This window comes from Phyllobates terribilis, unplaced genomic scaffold, assembly GCF_046119375.1.
Source record: "Phyllobates terribilis strain yellow unplaced genomic scaffold, ASM4611937v1 Scaffold_4674__1_contigs__length_58322, whole genome shotgun sequence".
Lineage (NCBI taxonomy): Eukaryota > Metazoa > Chordata > Amphibia > Anura > Dendrobatidae > Phyllobates > Phyllobates terribilis.
The window spans coordinates 18,251-30,765 of NW_027367423.1; the positions used below are offsets into that span (position 1 = coordinate 18,251).

Genomic DNA, 12,515 nt, shown 5'->3' on the forward strand with positions numbered 1-12,515 from the left:
ATCTAATGTTTATCCATATAATGATATACATAATATTATAACATTTTATGTTTGCCATTTTTTTTATAGGGTTCTTAATAGAATTTTATGAAGAGATTTCTAAATCCTAAGAAAAATAATAAACTTATCAAAATAATAATAATAATAAATTAGAAAATTTTAGTTATTTGAATGAAGAATACAACGAATTTAACTATCACTGATATATTAAAATTCCCATGTTGAAATCATCTTGTTAATTTTAGGGAATTTTTTCTTAGATATATTTTTTATTAGATCCACTATTATCTCTCCTCCTCCTATTGGCCTAGTCTTTCCTTTCTTCTAATTATTGGATTTTAAAAAGATCTCATATTTTTAAAAACAAATTATTAAGGTATTTACAATTTAATCTAATTAATAATCTGATTTAAATGATTCTTATAAAACTTACTTAATAGTTATTATATTAGCAAATCCTTTTTTAAACTTAGATTTTTTATTTTTAAAATTAGTTACTATACTAACATAGATTTAAACATTTAATTAATTTTTTATACAATATATTTTCCCCCAAAAATAAAACCCTACAAAGTGCATTTCATGATTTTTTTAATTAATATGTTAAATTGAGTCCATTATTCTGATACTTTTTTATAAAAAAAAACTTTTTAGTAAACAAAATATTTTATATTAACAAATTTCTATTGATACTAACTATATAAAAACAACAAAAGTTTAACTACATAAATGAAAGTTAAAGGGTGAACTTTATTATTACGACTCACAATCTATTCAAAATCTAAATGACCGCACTTGGATTTCCTACATTATTATGATTATATTTAACATATTTTAAATTAGAGTAGTTTTGTTCATCATTTTTACTATTTTTACGGTAATTCTTCTTGACGCACTTTTTTGCTTTCTAACGCAGTAGAGGAATCGGCGGTTCCTCGTACTTAGAAACCGCCAGTTACTGTCTACAGAAAACCGCCGGTATGTGATTGAATCCAACCGCCGGTAGATCTAAAGGGGGAACCGCCGGTTGTCGTCTAGAGAGAACCGCCGGTTATGGGCTGTTAGAAACTCTCGGTTCATTGTAAATGCCAATTGGAATAGGATAAATCACTTTTAATTACTTTTTTACAAAATATAACACATATGTAGTCCTTTTAATTAAATTTTGACAAAAAAATATTTTTACAAGCCTGTATAGTAAGATAAGTAACTATTTCATTTGGACAAAAACTAGTATGTTTTACAAGCCTATAACCATTTTTCAATTCATTAAGGTGGATATTGATGAGGTTTGTGAAATGGATATATCATAGTTAAAATAAAGAAACAATACATATAACTAAAACGAGCAAATACAACACTTATTGTCAACAACAGTCAAAACATACACCAAATCCAAAACATACACCAAATCCAAAACATACACCAAATCCAAAACACAAAACCGAAATTCAAAACATAAACATATACGAAATAACTTCATGCTCATCAATGGTTTGACTGGTTGTAGAAAGGGCGAAACTCATCAACTGACTTCCTTACTGCCTCATATACCTCATCTACCCGCTCATATGGTGGTTGATCATCGTAAAATGGTAGAATGTACTCGTGTACTCGGCTGGCACTCTGCTTGACAAGTATAAATATATAGGATCTAGTTGAATAAATAAAAATTAAAAATCGCAATTTAAGAGTGAAAATTCATATTATTACCTGGTATGATCTCACATCGGGAGAAGTAATGTAAGAGTGCATCCTTTGTAAGAACCAAGACATGTAAGGCTCCTCGGACTCCCATGGCACATTAGCGGCAACACCTAATTCCTCGATGGATAAGGTATGCCATCCTTGAGAACTCCATATCCAATACCCTTGGTCATAGTCCACCTTGTATGCCAATGTCTTGGGTAGTCTATGAGCTCTAATAGGATCAATCACCGGCTTTGGGATCCGTTGCGTACGCCCAAATTGACTCACCACCCGGTATGGCATGTACGGATCTGTGTGGTGCAGCAATGTCAGGACCCCATGGAATAGGGAGGGACGTAATGCCGTGTTATTGAAGTCAAGCTGACCGTACGTCATCCAATCAACCTACGCATAACATACAAATTAAATTAATTTAGCATTAAGTGTGATTAATAAGGTAATAATTGGAGGAGAAGAATGTACTTACATCACGAGCGGTCATCCTGTCGAGGATTGCTCGATACCCCCCTACTACTGACGGTCTCTCAGGATGGTACCATTTAGATGCCCATGGCTTTGGAGCATCCTGGCTCCATCCGGGTGATTGAAGAGGCCTGAACTGTGGAAAGTACTGATATATCCAAGCCTGGTATTATGGTCAAAAACAATTGAAAATTCATACATGGTCATAAGCATTTGTGAAATGAATATAATGTTTTGAAATAGAGTTTACCTGTAGAAGAGTATAGCACATCGATACTTGTCGACATCCAGTCCGTGTACACTCGCCCAAGAACCGGTACAAGTGGCATAGGATGCCTGTCCTCCAAGCTAATTTGTCAACCTTATCGAGAGGGTTGACGTACTCGAAATACTTGAGATCGATCTTCTTTGATGACTTGTCAGGAAATATCGTCGTCGACATCAAGAAAATCAAATACGCCGTTGCCCTATCGGTTAAAGTCCACTTATGCACCTTCGACACGTCCTTCATCATGTCGAGAAATTTATCGGACCAAATCATCCCCGACGGTGCAAGCTCTGGATCTATATTAAAGTACTCCAAAGCCTGTTGTACCAGGTAATCGTGCCTAGCCTTGTAGGTCCCTAAAAGCTTGAGTTGTAAACTGAATGCCATGCTATTACCAAATATGGGCACATCCAGATTGAGATGAACGTCATGGAGAGTGACCGTCATCTCTCCAAATGGCAAGTGGAACGAGCTCGTCTCCGGTTGCCAACGTTCGATGAACGCCTCTATCAACTTTATGTTGATATCTGTATACATCAAATCCGGTACGTGCCCAAAACAAGACCCGTAGACAAATCCCCCCATAATTTCTTCTTCGACAATTTCCATTTCAGGAGCATGTGTATTCGACGTTCAAAAGTCATAGTTTGTCTCTCCTACAATCACACATAATTATAAAAATAACTAATATAAATTCAATGACAATAGAAGGATTTAGAAAATTACCTTGTTACGATATATGTCGTAAGCTACATGATTCTCAAACCCTATTAGCAATTCCGGGTTCGTTGGTCCTCCGTCCACCCCTTGTAATAACTTAGGGATATATTGTTCATTTGCTCTTCTTGGTCGCGCCCGAGACGAAGAAGCTTCCCTAGTATCCTCCTCTGCTCTCTCCTCAACCGGTGGTTCCTCCCTTTCATCCGGTCTCTCCGTCTCCCTTTCTGCTTCTTCACTTCCATGTACCCTATCCTCCTCCCTCTCAGCATGATCTTCTGGATCAACCTGTCCTCATTCAGAAATAGTAAAATGCATAAGTGAGTAGTTTTGAATACATTTACGTCATGATATAAAAGTTATCATTTGTCTTACCTCTGTAATACGAATACTGGAAGATGTGCCTGTTGGGTTGAGTAAATCAAAAGGCACTGAGTAATGATCGCCAGACTGTGAGACAAACTGTGGATTGGGAGATGAATACATGGGATGAGGAGGGTAAGGGATTTGATGCTGGAAAGTGGGAGAAGGATAAGATGATTGACTCGAATAGTACTGTGGAGGGGGCGGGTAGTACTGTGGAGGAGGCGGGTAGTATTACGGAGGGGGGGGGGGTAAAAGTGGCCTGGAGGAGACTGGTAATGATCCAGGCGGTGGAGTCTGGGGAGTGCATTTTGAGGCTATCAAATGAGTATGATAAGGGAGTAGACCCCAAGTGCGACAGGAAATGCAGCTGTATGATTAGGAGCAGGGATGGCCTACCATGTGTGCACGAAATGGCTCCATATGTAAGGAATGAAATACCATTACCTCTTTCAAGTGTGCATCCATTCTGGAGGACTCTTAGCCTGCAACAAGATCCTTTAGATATTGATGTACTACAAGTCAGACGAGATGTGTACAAGAGCAAGATGGATGAGTTCGCGCACAATGATTTCAACAAACTATCTCTCGAAGAACAAACCAAGTGTCTATACGAGATGAATAGGATTGCACACCCTGAACAAACTGATGTGCATGACTTTGCAAATGTCAAACACAAAGGTAGACCTTCGGGTGCAAGAAATAAAGCAAAACCACCTCCACCACCATTCGGCGTGACCAAGAGAGTGCCATCTCACTGGGAGCATGTTGAAGAAGAAGTTGAGGATATGGGCACACCTCCCAAGAAGCAAAGGAACACACATAAGAAGACGGTCTCGGAGGAAGTTCCTTCACATTTCCCTAACCATCTAAGAGTTCCCAAATTACAAACTTCCAAGACGTATTTCAGGTACTTGCCGAAGTTTTTGATACAACATATAGTGGGGTGGTATGAAATTGTATCTGATGGAAATTGTGGCTATCGAGCTATAGCATTTAGTATGGGTGACTCAGAAGAGAGTTGGGTGAACATAAGAGAGCTCATGATGTTTACAACCAAGACAGAATGGGATGTCTTAGAAAGGACGATGACATCACCTGGTACTATGCATGCTATGCTATTGAAGCTTCATTTCTTAGATCGGGATTGCTTTGCCCCCAACTTGGTTCGAAGTTCCAGATATGGGTATAATTGCAGCAACTGCTCTTAACATGATATTAGTAATCTTTAATAAGGGTGACAGCTCTACATACCCACCAATTAGGGCAAGGCCAGATTATGTGCAAGGACAAATTCTCCAAATCGTATGCCTTGGGCACGTGAAAGAAGAAAATCATTGGATTGCGGTAATATTAACATTCTAAATTGGTACATTTTTTCATTCACGATTAAATATCCTAATTGGCTATATTTCAGGTTCTTCTTGACGACGAGTGCCCATTGCCCCCAATTACTTGCATGTGGGGATATCATCGCGAAGAATCGGCTTTACAGTTGATCGCTCCATATATGTCTCGTCTTCAATCTTACATTGATAAACTTCATGCACATTAAATTCAATGTAATTTTTTGTAAAATTTTTAGTAATAAAATCAATTACTTTGTTGCCAAAAAAGTGTTATATAAAATCAAAATATACCGAAACATGGTGATTGACCTTAACATTCATCTCAATTTACTATGTAGTTAATAAAAATGACTAATAAACTTATTGAAAAATGTTAGTGTTATAGGTAAATTACATTGCTCTATATATGGTTAAACGAGAGATGAAACCACATCGATATCATCTTGATAATGCTATAGGCTAGCAAACATTTTATTTTTTGTTAAAATATAGTATAAAAGACTATATATGTCTTATATATTGTAATAAACTTATTGAAAATTGAGAAAGTGAGGCCAATTGGAATATAAGAGGAACCGGCGGTTTCTGAAGCATGAAAACCGGCAGTTCCCAGGGTGCGATAACCGGCGGTTCCTAGGGTGGCATAACCGGCGGTTTGTGATGCTCAATAACCGGCGGTTGGTGGTGTGTAGTAACCGTCGGTTTCTTACCTGCGTTAAAAAGTAAAAAAAAAGCTGCGTTATTTAGTAACACCCTATTTTTATTAATAATTATTCACAATTACATCAAGATTTCATCACTAAAGCAAATCTCATTTTTTAAAAATAAATTTCATAGATATGTTATAACAATTATATCTAATTAAGATAAATATAACGCGTTCTATATCTATAGCTTGTATATTTTTTTGGAAAGGATATAGCTTGTATATTTAAGTGCATGTATGAGACATATGTTAATTAAATTTAAAACAGAGGAATAAAAGTTCTCAACTCTAAAATTGTTTTTACAACATTTTTTGAAATTCAACTTGACAACTGTTTTTATTGACAAACCCCATTTGCATCCTTGTATGTTCTTCCATTCCGTCTTTTCAATTTTGAATGCATATAGACTACGCACATGACATGACATAGATAGTTAGATACAGTTCATAAATATCAACATTAGGTATTTAGGTAGAGCACGGCTATACTTTCAATTTATTTTATTGGATTAGTGAATAATCGAAGAAACCTCAATTTGTAAGTCTGAATTTGACCTCCACGTTCAAATCAAATAAAGAGAAGACATGACAATAAAATTGTAACAATTATGAAGCAAAAATATACCAACAAATATAAGTTGACATGAGGTAAAATGGATAAAATAAACTCCCTTTATATACAAATACGTGTCATTTTAAATTAATTTTCTTATATATAAATACATGTCATTTTATTAACGTTTTCTTACTTTTATTATATTTATCTCTATACAATTATTAGATTAAATCTATTTTATTTCTCTTTTTACTTTTCCAATACACTTTATTAGGATTATTTACAGAAGTAACATTCTACCTTAATTTGTATGAATTTTTGTCTAAAGAAATATATTTGTATCAGGATGGAGTAAAATACAATGACAGATAAATTTAAAGAAATTATGAAAATACTAAGAAAATGGGATAAAGAAAATAATAGCATGAGACATAAACCATATTAAAAATTCCCAGCGTCATGTCATGTTTGACTAGCTGGATTGTAAAGACTGAGCAATATACATCTCATAACTTGTTTGAAGCAGACAATATTGAGCATATGATATATCGCCCCCTCTCTTTGAAGGCAATACCTACCACCTAATTAGAAATAGTTTAGATCAAGATCACAAGTACTTGCACATAAAAAATGTCGTTACATATACATATAAAATCAAACAGATAAGAGGAGATGGTGTTGTTGATGAATCTGAATAAATTTGTACATCAAGATTCAAGAATCAACGTTGATCCATTCATCTAAGGTCGGAGTTGCTACCCCAATGTTCTTCATATCAAAAATGTTGGCTGGTTCAGTACACAAAAGTATGTCAGATATAAATGACGAACACTCAACCGTAAATCAGTACAAACTGTTCATAAAATCATCTATAATTTGTTAAATTAGTGGATCAAATTTGACATATAGAAACGTTTAATTAGAAAATTTAGCTAAAATTATTATATAATAAGAATAAAAAGCGTCAATAAAAGTGGATGAGGTCTGACCAGCATGAATTTCTGGAGTTGCAGCTGCTGTGGCATCAACAATTACACTGACTGAAGAGAAATCCAATGCTACAGCATCAAAAACTGTTTGCCTAATGCAATTTGGTGTTTGAACACCTACACAGTCCAAAAAAATATTCAAGTTCAACCATGACAGCAAATAGAACGAGCACACGAAAAAGTTAATACATTACCAGTAACAGCTAAGCTATCGATCCCAGCAGTGCAAAGCAAAGAGTGAAGGTGTGTAGCAAAGAAGGCACTGAAACGCGTCTTCACTAACTTATAATCTCCCTCGCAAATGATAAGCCCATCAACTAGCTCTGAGCCAACGCTTCCCTTTGCAGTCGGTCCTGTCTTCTCTGTAGAGTAGTGATGCCGGCGGAATAGTTCTACATCTCGTCCTAATGGATCGTGCTCCCTTACAACCTTGTTACATATATTTTTTTAGATTTTAGTTTCCATCTAAAGAATGATGCATACAATAGGTAGGTACAGACAGTGAGTGTATGCTACAGGTCAGGGATTCGATTTCTCATGGCAACAACCTTCCTGCCTTGTTTATGGAGGAGATGGGTTGGGCTGCAAACCTGATGCTTCTAGTGCCAGGTCCGGCCCAGTTATCATGGGCCGGGCCCAGGACTGTAAGCCATGCAGCCCAACACATCTCCTCCTTGTAATTAAATTTTGGTTATAGGTAGGTACAGACACTGAGTATATGCTAAAGGTCAGGGATTCGATTCCTCCTGGCAACAACCTTCCTGCCTTGTTTATGGAGGAGATGGGTTGGGCTGCAAACCTGATGCTTCTAGTGCCAGGTCCGGCCCAGTTATCATGGGCCGGGCCCAGGACTGTAGCCCATGCAGCCCAACACATCTCCTCCTTGTAATTAAATTTTGGTTATAGGTAGGTACAGACACTGAGTATATGCTAAAGGTCAGGGATTCGATTCCTCCTGGCAACAACCTTCCTGCCTTGTTTATGGAGGAGATGGGTTGGGCTGCAAACCTGATGCTTCTAGTGCCAGGTCCGGCCCAGTTATCATGGGCCGGGCCCAGGACTGTAGCCCATGCAGCCCAACACATCTCCTCCTTGTAATTAAATTTTGGTTATAGGTAGGTACAGACACTGAGTATATGCTAAAGGTCAGGGATTCGATTCCTCCTGGCAACAACCTTCCTGCCTTGTTTATGGAGGAGATGGGTTGGGCTGCAATTCTGATGCCTCTAGTGTCAGGTCCGGCCTAGTTATCATGGGCCGGGCCCAGGACTGTAGCCCATGCAGCCCAACACATCTCCTCCTTGTAATTAAAGGCAGGAAGGTTGTTATGAATAGAAATCGAACCCTACCTTCAACATATCATCCTTATTTGGACCAGGGTTGCCTGATTCTCCCAATATATGGAGAATCGCGAATCGATACTCACGTTCTGGAACTTGATTCTTAGAAGTTCCGGTTCTCCAAGTTCGGCGAATCGGGCGAAGCAAGGATATAAAGGACGAAACGTGTTCCTTTTTGTCATAAATTGTGTTCCTAGCATACATGAACTTACTATTAATGCATGTTAAACTAATAATGGATGAAATGTTTGATTGAAAAAACGAATGAATTTATAAATAGTAGCGAATCATGTTTCAAAGATGAACGAATCACGTTTCAAAATATAACGATCCAACACTTTGTGATTCTCTGACGAATCGATTCTCCAAGAAATGGAGAATCGCGTTCACGTTCCGGTTCTTCTGCGAATCAGGCAACCCTGATTTGGATACATATGTCAACGGTTGAGAGATACTATGGATTGTAACTTGTACTAATGAATCTGTGCATACCAATGCATATCGAAAGTGTGAAATCAATTCATGATGTTGTCACAAGTTATCCATCTAACCATTTTACTAACTTCATATTCTACCAGCATGTGTTGTTTAATCAGGTGAAGTTACGAATTTGACAACATTCTTTTGTGCTCAAGTAATAATAACCAAAATTTAATGATACTCTTGTTGATTCACACAAAAGAAAATCATCTTAAGAAACACTATTACAATTTTTCTAGGTCATTTCTTGTGTTTGGTTTGAGTATCAATAAAACCAACAGTCATAGTATTATCTGAACATTTCTAGTTAGCCCCACCCTCATCATCAAATCTTGATACTGAAGAACATACCCAAAACATATCAATTGAGTTGGTCATAACAACATCAATTGAGTTGAAGCACAGTTTTTATGACAGTCTATCAAAAACTCCCTCATCTCTAGGGTTCTATTAAACAAGAAGATTTGATTCATACTTGAAGTGATCAAGAGTAGAAAAAGATACCCAAATTACGAGCATCCCACGCTGACGAGCAATTTCTACAGCCTTTACAACATTGGGAACTATAGCTGCTCCCCCAGCAACATGCATCGGACCTCCAGCAAGTATGAAATCATTCTGAAAAAATGAATTCATAGAGTTTCATCTCTTAATTCTATTAAAACAGGAGGAGATTAGGAAATCAGCTATATTACATAAGCGATAAGGAATTACCTGCATATCTATAACTAAAAGAGCTGTTTTCTTCATTTTTTCAGCCATCAGTTGTTCTGTGTGATTAGAAGAAAATGAAATCACTTCACTGCTCAACTCAATGAGCCAGTACAGAGACAAGATAAGCAACTTTAATGGGCTGGGCCGGACTGGGCCGTCTTCTACAAATGAACAGATTTGGGCGACGTGGGATGCGAAGCAAAGTGCTCCGAATTTGAGTACAGAGAAGAAATGGTAGAGATGGCGATCGATGCCAATCAAGGATGGTTAGTTATGTTTCGACTGGAATTGAAAAAGCGCAGTGGATGAAGCCATGCTCCATGCCATGGTTCACGACATATACTTTTTCCTGTTAAAGGCCCATCCACCGACCACTGTCCCCTCCTTTTTATTTCATTCCTATTTTCATTTTCCCCAAATTCCTCCTAGGGTTTCTCCATCCCACAGGAGGAGGGAGGGGAAGAGGAAAAGGGAGGGGCTATGGGTTCCAAATCCTATCCAGGCGAGTTGACACTGTCGCCGCCGCCGGAGCTATCGCCGAGCTTTGAAGAGTTTCAGAAGCAGGCCTCTTTAATGACGTCTTGCACTCTTCTATGGAAGGAGCTATCGGATCACTTCACTACCCTTGACCAGGATCTTCATCGGAAATCCGAATCTCTCAAGCGGAAAATCCAAGCCCTAGATGATGAGACCAAAGAGTGTCTGAAGGCTCTCGAGAAGAGGGAGGTCACTATCGACGGCTCCATCAATCTAGCAATTGGAAGGGCGGAAAAGGTGAAGCGCTCCGCAATTAGACTTTTGGACGGCGAGGGAGAGGTCGCTGATGACGGAGAGGTGGATGATGGCGAAGGATTGCTTCTTAACCTGCGAGGCTTTTGCATCCGGATGGATCACGAAGGTTTTTGGAGGTTCGTGACCGCCAGGAAGAAGGAACTGGGGGTGCTTAGGGCGAAGATACCGGTAGCCTTCGTAGATTGTGTTGATCCGCCGAGGTTTGTGCTGGCGGCCATATCTGAGGTCTTTCCGGTCGATCGGAGACCAGAGAACAGTGACAAGCTGAATGATTTGGGGTGGGCTTGCGTTCTACTACTGGAGTCGCTAATCCCGGTGGTGATTGATCCGGTGATCGGGAAGGAGAGGTTGCTGGTAACACCGAGGGTGAAGAAGCAAGCCAACGACATAGCAAACACATGGAAAGCAAGCTTGGAAGAGAGAGGCGGGATTGAAAACGTGAAGACCCCAGACGTTCATACTTTTCTTCAGCATTTAGTCACTTTTGGGATTTTCAAGGATGAAGATGTCGATTTGTACAGAAATCTCGTCATTGGTTCCGCTTGGAGGAAGCAAATGCCAAAGCTCGCAGTTTCACTTGGGTTGAGCAATAACATGCCTGGTAAGCTTAAAAACCTCTGACATTAATGGTGACTGGTTTACTCATCAAGCTTTCATGTGTGTGTAGAGATGATTGAGGAGCTAATTAGCAGAGGGCAGCAAGTGGATGCAGTGCATTTTACTCATGAAGCTGGATTAGTAGATAAGTACCCACTTGTACCCTTGTTGAAGTCTTTCCTTGACGATGCAAAAAAGGCTGCAGCTTTAATTCTCGAACATCCTAGCAATTCTGGAAAAGCAGCTGTACGTATCTTCTTCTTCTTCTTCTATATTCTCGTACTAGGATGTTATTAACCTTAATCTATGATTGGCAGTACCTCGCTACTCGTAAAGAACAGTCTGCTATCCGCGCGGTTCTCAAGTGCATTGAAGAATACAAGCTAGAAGCTGAATTCCCTCCAGAGAATCTGAAGAAGCGACTTGATGAGCTCGACAAATCCAAGGTTGAGAGAAAGAAATCTATACAAATCCCAGCTAATAAACGTACACGAATATGCAACAACGGTCGCCATGCAAACAACACCTACGTGTCATCATTTCCAGCCACTGCTACCACCTTCATCCCTTCTCCTCCTGTGTACAGTAACCAGAGCCCAACGTACCATTACTCTCCAGAAATTGTTGGATCGTATGGCGGAGGTCCACTGAATTACCAAGTCTATGGTTATCCTCCTCACACTTATTACTGATTTATAACGTGACGGTTTCGTTTGACAGTCATAACAACTGAATCTGAGTTTGATGGTGAACTGGGAAAACCCATGCGCTTGTGACCAACAATGGCTCTGTGCTGTGAGGGATTAGTCCTTCTGCCCTTTCGGTGGTATGGTATCTATATCAATCTATCTGTTGTGTGTTTAAATTTTGTGACGAAATGTAAAAAATTGTTTGCGGTTGTCTAATGTGTGAATAGAATAAAACTGATGTTTGTCGATTTTGTTTTGGTTGGGTTTTGGTCTTAGCATATCTAATGCATAATTCCATACGCGTGATCAAGAATGAGGTTTTGTTGTATTGAGAATAGTATTTGATATTGGAAGTTGAGATATAAATATGCTGGTGTATTATTCTCTTATTGTAAATGTTTTAGGAAGGGGTGAGCAAATGGATATATGATTTGGTTCGCCATATTCGTATGCATATCACCCTTAACTCCTTGTAGAAAAGTTATCATAAGATTTTAGAACTGAAAATAGATGAATAAACAAGTAGATGGAGGTTTTGGTGCGTATAGTCTATTTCGTGTGTACGTGCGTATATGAACCTCTCTGTGTAATTTAATGAACCTCCATGTCTTATGTTTTGAATTACATATCTACTATGAACCTTCATTTCTGAAATTTTAGGTGATTCAGAAAATAAGACACGTAGTTCATTAAATTTCAGGTTCATAGTAAATATGTGGTTCAAAACATAATACATGGAGGTTCATTAAATTACACAGAGAGGTTCATATACGCACGTACGCA

The 12,515-nt window shown here is 38.4% G+C and overlaps 2 protein-coding genes across 2 annotated transcripts; one reads left to right on the forward strand and one right to left on the reverse strand.

Annotated features, from left to right (window-relative positions):
- Positions 1 to 5,502: 5,502 nt before the first annotated feature.
- On the reverse strand, positions 5,503 to 9,702 carry LOC141249505 (uncharacterized). Its single transcript, XM_073669650.1, has 8 exons — positions 9,655 to 9,702; positions 9,445 to 9,558; positions 7,315 to 7,549; positions 7,121 to 7,237; positions 6,858 to 6,919; positions 6,645 to 6,712; positions 5,925 to 5,983; positions 5,503 to 5,579 (listed from the first exon to the last, which is right to left on the reverse strand). Exons 1-8 carry the CDS (start codon positions 9,700 to 9,702, stop codon positions 5,503 to 5,505), a joined length of 780 nt encoding a protein of 259 aa, XP_073525751.1.
- Positions 9,703 to 10,134: 432 nt separating this feature from the next.
- Positions 10,135 to 11,819, forward strand: LOC141249506 (uncharacterized). The gene is made up of 4 exons (XM_073669651.1): positions 10,135 to 11,047; positions 11,114 to 11,289; positions 11,361 to 11,709; positions 11,764 to 11,819. Exons 1-4 carry the CDS (start codon positions 10,135 to 10,137, stop codon positions 11,817 to 11,819), a joined length of 1,494 nt encoding a protein of 497 aa, XP_073525752.1.
- Positions 11,820 to 12,515: the final 696 nt, after the last annotated feature.

Bases quoted from the DNA above. Each gene is read 5' to 3' on its own strand.
- LOC141249506 (XM_073669651.1), top strand. From the start codon at position 10,135: ATGGGTTCCAAATCCTATCCAGGCGAGTTGACACTGTCGCCGCCGCCG. The intron at 11,290-11,360 runs GTACGTATCTTC...TATGATTGGCAG, and splicing joins GCAATTCTGGAAAAGCAGCT to TACCTCGCTACTCGTAAAGA. The intron at 11,710-11,763 runs GTTATCCTCCTC...TTCGTTTGACAG, and splicing joins ACTGAATTACCAAGTCTATG to TCATAACAACTGAATCTGAG.
- LOC141249505 (XM_073669650.1), bottom strand. From the start codon at position 9,702: ATGGCTGAAAAAATGAAGAAAACAGCTCTTTTAGTTATAGATATGCAG. The intron at 7,550-9,444 runs GTATCTTTTTCT...ATATGTAACAAG, and splicing joins GTGGGATGCTCGTAATTTGG to GTTGTAAGGGAGCACGATCC. The intron at 7,238-7,314 runs GTAATGTATTAA...TGGACTGTGTAG, and splicing joins CGATAGCTTAGCTGTTACTG to GTGTTCAAACACCAAATTGC.